A 9,557-nucleotide genomic window follows, 5' to 3' on the forward strand; every position below is an offset into this window, starting at 1 on the left:
TTCATTGTCCGTTTACTTTGCCTTAGTCGTTTACCATATAATTTGTCCGGTGTTTTCCCTGGAGCTTTCTGTTGCGGTGTGATTTTTTTACAGGAGATGACGTGCAGACCTAACTTCTCAAACCTCCAAGTTTGAGGACTAGAGTAATTTAAATATATTACCTTTGAAAAGTTTTTAATATCTGAGTGAAGTTTAAAACATAGAATGTGTACCCGATTGGCGACCGACTTGGTGCGCCAATAACATTAGACAAAGTTCCGAATGTTCAATTAGAAGTAACCGCTGGTCAGGTTCGTCGGAAAGACACCTTGCGACGATTTAAATGGTTGATAGCTGGTAGCTATCTTCCGATGCCGAACAAACAGAGCGCTGGGTTCTGTCTCGCTTCGGGCTTTGATGCGTTGACTGACGTCCAAGACGAATTCGATGTATAGTTTGATGCTGCTAACGAACTGTAGGGATAGCATAACGTCCCCGGGCGAACTTCACCTCGACAACCAAGTCTATCGGTTATTTGACATCTCGAGAGCAAACTCGAATTTCCCGCCTCGACATTGACCATTTATAGTCGTCGACGGCGGACCGAACGACCAACCGGTGATCACCCGTTCAAAGTTCAATGGTCGCTTCCTCAACCGTTTTCTTGAAACAGTTAAGGCGACTGTTACCAGTCCAAAAAAAGGCGTGTCTCTACTCGATTCCACCCCGACAATCTGAAATTACACTTTGCGATACGAAATTCGTTCGGCTAACCCATTCCAATTTTCAAATTCGAATGGATAAGCCCGGAGAAATTAAACTCCGAAAATTCAGATATGATTTCTGTGTAGGAATGTAGTCAGTCAGTGACTTTTTCAGTGACATTAATTATAAAATTATTAATATTTCACTGAATATCGTCAGTTAGCCTGACAAAATAGGTCATGTGATGAATTCTGCTTTCATATAAAGAGTTATTATTTTTTGATAAATTGACGATAATATCACATAAGGTTTATGTAAAATGAATTAATTTTAATGCGACTATACATATTGTGAGATCCGCGAGGTATGGAGATACGAAATTAACTACCATACCACTTACACGACCCTGTTTTGTCATAAACCCAATTTAGAGGGGATGGTTACTGTAAGGTTCCAAGTGGTAGGAGGGACTTTAAGATAAAAGATCGGAGATCGATGATCGCAAAATCAACGTTCTCCGTAACGTCAGGATTCCTTGACACCAGGTTATCAGTTTTAGGACGCAAATAACCACGCGTGAATAATCGACTCGCGAAATGGCGTGAGCGATAAACAATTTATCTAAGTCTTCTTTTTAAATAATATAAGAATATATTTATTGAGACTCAAACTAGAATAATTACAAGATATACATAGTAAATGAAACAACTGAATTCCAAATAAACATAATAATAAATTGCATGGAAATTAACTAATAATATCGATCGATAAATAACCTATTCCGCGCTATATCTAAACTAACTGCGCGGAGAGAGAGTTTACAATCATCTATCAATTATAATACCTCAGTGGTTGCTTCTTATATGAGAGCGTGATGAATTCAGATCAATCGCATCTTCTATCACGTGGTCAGTTGGTAAGGATAAATCTTCCGACGATCCACCTAACTAAATATGGCTCACTGCCTATCTACACTTAAGAATGGCTTGTATCCTTCCATGGACTGCGCCTAAATTTGTATGGCTACTCCTATCCTCAGGACTGCGCCTAACTTTTGTATGGCAATTCCAGTCTTCGTAGAACTGCGCATTTTGGCGCTAAAACGGCTCCCTTTTATAGGGCCTAGCGGCCTGCAGCCGGCCAAGACTTGTTCTATGATTCATCTTCACTTCAGTCAGAAGAGGAAGTTTGACTTCCGTTGATTTGCTAATACTTTCGATTTTACATTTTATTATTTTAATGATTTTCTAAAATGTCTTAATCTGTCTTGACATTATTTGACTTAACATTCTATATCGACTGTTGATTATAGTCATATATTTCTTAGATGCTAACAAAAGGGATTTTTATCCGAACAGACGAGATCGAAAGTTCTTGACGTATTTTGACGTCACCGACCAGGAAGTTCTTCCAACGGAAACTTCTCTTGTAGACAAAAATTTGTTAAAGTTATACAAATTATTATTTCTAAAAACTTTCAATAAAGTTTACGATAAATTAATGAATATACACTTCGCGATCTCACAATATGCATACAATTATTGTAATGTTTTCTAAGTTAAAATATTCCAATTACAAAATGTAATACTGTAAACTAGCTACGGGAAAAATAACTATAAAATAAAATTTTATATAAAACTTTATGTAAACTTAAACTTTACATTATAATAAAAATCTGTTCCTTTATCACTGCCTTTTATTAGGTTTCTTTTTAAGCTATGAAGAGCGAAACACATCATTAAAGTTTACGAAAATTTGGCAACTTTACATTCGGAGTCAAAGCAATATTTTAATAATGAAAATGAAATTTTAATGCTTTTGTTATTACAGATTTTATAAATCAATCATTGGATATTACAAACTGTAAGTATTACTTGCATAATTAAATAATAATAAAACCAAAAGTTTCTAATTTAAAATTTATAAAAATATAATAGATAAAATTCGTTTAAAAAATAATATAAAAGAAACAGGAATACCAAATAATCGAAGTTGTTAGTCTCTAATGTTTCTTTTTTACAATATTATAGGTCTTTAAAATATTGTCCAATTTTATTATTATCTGAATAAATTATGATATTAGAAAAGTATTAATTTACTTTTCAACATCATGCCAAATAATTTTATTAAAAATTTATGTTTTTCAAAAATGAATTCATTATTTAACAAGCAGAAAGATTGTGATTTAGTAAAGAGTTCAAATATGCATGTTCTTGAGAATATTTATATGTTTAATAGATAAGTAAGAACACACTTACAATAACAGTATGTAATTTTAAAATTATTAACGCTATAATTATTATAATGTATTTTAAAGTATAACGAGCAATTATTTATTGTGACATCTTCACAATGCCGGGCTGCAATTTTTAATTATATTTTTAATTTATTTAATTTAAAGTATGTTTTTCACTTCAAATTAGTAGTGTCTTGCCCCTGTACATAATACTTTTCCTGTTAGCAATAGACTCTTGCCGATCATCTATCTAACTCCTTCAGGGGGAAACTTGAATTTAAATGGAGTCATTTTCAGTCCAAAACGGGAGTTCTTATATAGTTAATCGGGCTCTCCCGCCGGTAAGCTTGCCATATCTGGTCTTGGCTTTCGTGTATCTATATCCGTTCTCGAGATTAATGAAGGAGTGACTCAGACAGTGGACATTTATGTTTACATTTTTTTCAAATTGCAGCCCAATAACTTTCAGAGTGAAGGTTTTCTGGAGTTCTGCGTTTTTATTTTCAACTTTAAAGAAAATAAAGCGTGGCAAGTTTCTTTTTTTATAAAATATTTTGATTTTGAAATCTACAGGTTATTATAATACTTCAAAAATGATATAAGTAATAATGGTTGAATCCGGGGGTAACAGAATAAATGTACCTTAATGATGCACTTTTGTTTGATTTACATGGTGCGCCACAAATAAAACCAATTTCCTTTCGATGTTTTGAATATAAATATCTATTAATATTAATTCATTTTCAATGTCAAAACTTTACAAAAATTTCGATAGTGAGTTCTATTTTAGGATAGATAACAGGTATCTTTAACAACACTTAAACATGACCATAACAAGAATTTAATTATAATCTACATACCGCAAGTTTTATTATCTGAATTCATTGTAAACCCTTCGTAACAACTGCATTTCTGTGTTTCATTCTTTATACTACATATTTGTTGACACGACGTATCTCCCATTTTGCAATAATTTCCTTTAATTTCTGAAAATATATCAAAATTTACAGTAATCATTTAAACAATTTATTAAATAAAATTTACAATTAATTTATTTTAGTCGATACTATATATATGAAGATTCACCAATTAAATCTTAGTTTAATTACTTTTTATTTTTAAAACAAAAAAAAAATTAAATAAATTCCTCACCGACACATTTTTCTTCCGAACTCGGATCAAAATAGTAACCTGTATCACAATCAAAACTATATACAGGCCTACCGAATGAATCCGCTTTTACATTGCATATGGCGTATTTCCCATAACGATTTTTACAAATTTTTTCATCCACTGTAAAATTTTTACAAAATAAGATAAAACACTGAATTTGTATCAGTATACAGTGTTATTTTATAATAATATAAAATTCTTATCTAGTTTTATAAAACTTTGAAAATTTAAAATAGATTTTGAATTTTAGTAAACATATACAGTATAAAGATTTTGATTTCGTATTTTCTTTAGTTAAAATTATAGCATAGTTTCCATTGCATAACAAATATTTATATATTACTGTTAAATTCTATAAATAGAAACATATTATTATATACTTTTACTTTAAAATAAATTTAAAACAAATTTATTAAAAATGTCTCTTCACCCATTATCCTAAACGAAAATACTAAAATTATTATCAGTAAAAAAAATAAAAGAATTTTTAATAATTATTAAAAATATTTTTACGATAATATATACTACTGTTTAAACAACGTAATGAATATAATTACATTAAAAATGTATGAAATAGAATTTTGTACGTCATAATATGTAGCTGTTATACAGATAAATTTTGCTTTAAGAATATGAACTTTATACTGTATATAAGTTTATATATACTGTTAACCCTCAACATAACGGAGTAATAACGTAAAGTGATATGATAATGACGATGGTTCGCTGCATCCAAACATGTTGTTATTGCCAACTACAGAGCGACCTTTATATGAGATATGATAAAAGAGACAACCTGTATTGCGATAAAAACGAAAGTGACGTCTCTCAAGCTGAGACGTAAACAATTGTTGTTGACGCACTGCCTAATGTATATCACACGTCGACTAACAGAAGCAGTCTGATATTCTCGAATGCTATATTTTCATTCTGGCAGATGCTTTGGAACAAACGAATTTGGAATGTTCTTTCCGAATACATTAATTCGAAATATATTCGGAATGTTGTTTTCATAATGAACATCAGAGTAAACTCGAAAATGTACAGTATATATAAATATCTGATAAATATAATATTTTACAGAATTTTTACTAATAGTATTCAGAATACAGTATGCTAAGATAATTCAAAACAAAGGATCACTTACAAACACAGTTTGTGTCACTTTCTTTTAATCCCTCCATACACTTGCATTCATCCTTCTTTACATTCTTTCAATGCATCACATGCTTTACCTAAACATTTATCAATACCTACACAAAAATAAATTGAAAGTTTATAAACGTTTATATCTCGACCTCTTATGAGCATTTAAGATATTTTAATACGAAAAATTTACTTAAACACTGATTTTTTGAATAATCATAATATTGTCCCTCAGTGCAATTGCATTCGAATGCGTAAGTATCTTCAATATGTATACACTCAGCATCAGCACCACATAGGCCTTCTTTCTCATTACATGGATTTTTAACTGAAAAAGTTTATGTATTAATTTAAACTTTTGAAACTTTACTAACCAAATTGAATTCAATGTAAACAGAAAAACAGAAACAAACTTCGACATTTCTTTCATTTGCTGTCAAAATAATGATCTTCATTTACACATTCACATACGATACTTTTTGATTCTACTTTGCATTTTGCGTTAATTTTCTTGCAAAATTCATTCCATGTCAATTTTTCTTTATCTTCAATTGTTTCACAAAGATCTGGAAGAAAAAAGTTTATGACTTATTTATAATATTTATTTCAATAATGTAATGTCCATAAATATACTTGTTTATTATTTATAATTAAATTATTTTCAAAGAAATTGCTATTTTCTTTTCTTAGTACTTTGGTATTTACGTGTGTTATCAATATATAATTTTTAAAATATTCACTGTTTTAATTACGTACTATTAAATTGCATTTTACTTTCTCGGCTGTCATGTATAACAGAAGGAAAGTATAGCAAAGTATAGAAGTATAAAAAAAAATCATCCCGAAGATTTTTACACTTTTTGACTCAGGGCACGTTGAAACGTCGAGAAATCCAAAAAATTCCGGGGTTTTTCTGTATGTATAGATTTTACAGTGTTTGTGTGTATGCGTGTGCGTATGAAAGTGTGTGGGAGGAAACGATTTTGTTCACCCTGTTTGAAGCATAATAACTCCTGTTCTTTTTTGCAAAATTTCAGAAATTTTTCACGAGAGGTTTGTGTGTTAGAGGGGTTAAGGCTTTTAAATTTTGAGATAAAAGGTCGAGATGAGAGATAAAGGAGTGTCGTATCTTATATCTCGAGTAGGGTCGGTCATATTGACCATTTTCTTCGTTCTTAGCATTTACAATTTTTTCTATAAAACCCATCCTTATCCGCAAGATTAAAAATATAATAAAATATCAAAACAGATGGGTCATGCACAGTTTCAGAACTGTGTGCATGACCCATCACCTTGCTGGGGAAATTAAGTTACTCGTTGCTAGATTGTTTTATGTTCATCTCAGATAAATCCACACAAGAAGTCATGGTAAAAATATATATATACAAAGGGTTCAAAAGTAAGTATACACTTGATGTCATAAAATTTGCAAGTGAGTAAAACATAGAAGAAAAACATTCGCTTTTATGCATAAATTAAATCACAAGAAATAAGAAATAAAATAATAATAATAAACATCAAATATGTATTTCTCAAAAGTATGCCTATTTATGCACCCTCTTTATATAAAGGCCTTTGAAAAAGTTTCAATGACTAAACTATTATTCTACAGCAATTGCTTAAGCAAATTAGTTTGGGATAGTCGCTTTAGGTGAAGAGAACGTTACTGTTTTAGATTTGAAGGGAAAACAGTTTGAGTAATAATGTCCTTAAAACTTGAGCAAAAAATCTGCACTGTGGATCTATTTTTGATGCATGGGAAAGTCGTCACCACGATGTATTTAGCTTTATAACTGAATTGGGTCAAGAGATGCGTAAAAAGTTAAATCCACAACTAGACGAGCGAGTTTGTGGCTGGCATAACAAGTATCAGATCGAGGACTCTCGACATCAAACTCCAGTGAACAAGGGAAAAGGTCCAGCAACATCAAGTGAAACCAACCTTCGAAAGGTCAAATAGGCAGTCTTGAAGTCTTCGAGGAGTTCTATCAGTAAAATTAACCAGAAAACTAGAAAATCGGAAGCAGAATCTATCGAATTTTTGCATTGGAAAGCTGTAGAAACGTATCCATGTGTTCCAAGCGATTCTTTCTGGAACCGAACAAAATAGAGCTGATATGGCAAAGATAATTCTCAATATGATCGAAGAGGAAGTTATGGATAGTCGATTTGTGTTGTTTACAGATGAATTTCAAATAATAAACAAATATTAAAAACAATGGGATCGGTTATTACTATAATGTTAAAAAACAATAATTCCAAAAAATTATAAAATTTTTTAAAAATAAACGAGTTAAAATCACTCTTCTTTATCCGATTTCGAATAAATTAAACCAAAGATGGACACTTATTTAGAAAATTACCAAATACTTCTTACTTTATTAACCATATTATCCAAATGCATTTCACACGTTGTGCCTCCTCAGTGATATCATGTTACACACGACCAGTACATTTATACTCTATCTACATTCGTACTCTATCAAGTTATCCTAGCATTCATCGACACATACGTCGTTATTTAAATTAATAACATTTACATAACTCTTGATACAATAATGCTCGACAATGCGTCTCATTACAAGATTCTCTATTTTATACAGTATTTTAATGTTGTTTCTATCTATAATACAATGTTCTACACTGCAATGTTGATGCCACGGAGATTCAGTTTTATTTAGCCGGATTGCTGCCTCATGTTCTTTCAGCCGCTTCTCAAGTTGTCTTCCTGTTTCACCGATATGATATTTACTTGTTGCATATGTGCACATCAGTCTGTAGACAACGCCTGCCGCCTCCAAAGGATTTGTCGGATGTTTAATATTTCCTTTATTCACCAAATAAATACTTTTACTCAATCTATTTCTTTGTTCACCTACTAAGTTGACAAAATAAGTTTTAAAATTATTTTTATATTTTTCAAAAAATTATTTAATAACTCTTTCTTTTTTTACATTATATCTATTAATGGTATAACAATTATACCACCTACGTATTATTGTTGTGGGTAATCATTAAATAAATATTTTTAAAAAAGGCTTGCAGTTTCCATTTCTATATGTTTCTGTAATGTTGTTCTACTAAAGATCTTTCTTTATTCCATTAACAAAAAAAAACGTTCCTCTTTATGCCTATTGAACAGTACGATTTATAATTAACCACCTTATTATTATTGCAATTTTTCTCGTACTTACGAAATAATAACGTTTCTTCTTGTCTTGTAATTGTAACGTCAAGAAGAGTGATTTTAACTCGTTTATTTTAAAAAATTTTTATAATTTTTTGGAATTATTGTTTTTTAACATTATAATAATAACCGATTCCATTGTTTTTAATATTTATTTATTATTTGATAAGTTTAATAAAGGAAAGATAGGAATAGAGGAGTTGAAGCAACAGATGGACAGATTGACGATTGATAGAAATTATTTCAAGTGTTTCTTGCGTGAACAGCACACACCTATAACATTACAATTACCGAAGTTTATCAGGACCAGTATACGATATGGTGGTATAATTAAATTAGAAAGATCAATTATTAAATCTGTTATAAAGAAAAAAGTTAAACAAATGCACTTACTATCTAAAAAACTTAAATTAATAAAGAGAAATAATAATAATACAAATATTAATAATACTGAGGAATATTATTAATAATAATGATCAGTATAATATGAAAAACAATGTCAAATTAACTAAAAAACTCGATTACCCTTCAACAGCAGATAAAGAAGAATGGTTAAATAAATTAATTATAAACCTAACAGATGTTGATGTCCCGAAAGATTATCTACACTTATTGTCGTGTGGAGATATGAATATAATTATTTTTTCAAAGTCAATTGAAGTTGTGGCCGGAATAGAAAGTGCTATTCAAAGAATTCCAGGGAAAAAGGAAGATAAAAAGCAGTTGAGAATAAATTTAAGTAAAGATCTTCAAAAGTTTAAAGGAAAAGTTGCGTATAAAGAATATATAATAGACAAAAAAGCAATTAATATAATTAGTAAGATGAATAGATTAATAAAATTTTTTAAATATAAGCAAATATCTATTATTAAAGCAGATAAATCTCACGCACTTATAATTATCTCGGATTCAGATTTACAATTAAAGAAAAAAGAAATAGTATCTACTGATGAATATACGCTTTTACATAATAATCCAATAGATGACATTAAAAAAGGATTAACGAAGTTAATGAAAACATATAAAAAAATATTTACGAGCCAAGAGTATAAGAAGATAATGAACTTTAATAATGTGCGTATTCCGCAACTCAATATTAGACTTAAAACTCATAAAGTAGAAAATGTTTAT

At 30.0% G+C, this 9,557-nt stretch overlaps 1 protein-coding gene across 1 annotated transcript in view; it reads right to left on the minus strand.

Moving 5' to 3' along the window:
* Nucleotides 1-5,535, minus strand: part of LOC136988423 (fibrillin-1-like) — a gene marked incomplete at its 3' end in the record, with an annotated part of 33,151 nt that extends 27,616 nt beyond the window's left edge. Inside the window, exons 1-4 of the mRNA XM_067286271.1 lie at nucleotides 5,433-5,535; nucleotides 5,241-5,346; nucleotides 4,073-4,213; nucleotides 3,781-3,906 (exon numbers count right to left, since the gene is read on the minus strand). Coding sequence (XP_067142372.1) covers nucleotides 3,781-3,906; nucleotides 4,073-4,213; nucleotides 5,241-5,277 — 304 coding nt within the window. The remainder of the gene's footprint in view (nucleotides 1-3,780; nucleotides 3,907-4,072; nucleotides 4,214-5,240; nucleotides 5,347-5,432) is intronic.
* Between the last annotated feature and the right edge of the window lie 4,022 nt (nucleotides 5,536-9,557).

This window comes from Centruroides vittatus, unplaced genomic scaffold, assembly GCF_030686945.1.
Source record: "Centruroides vittatus isolate TY-2023 unplaced genomic scaffold, ASM3068694v2 contig_1250, whole genome shotgun sequence".
Lineage (NCBI taxonomy): Eukaryota > Metazoa > Arthropoda > Arachnida > Scorpiones > Buthidae > Centruroides > Centruroides vittatus.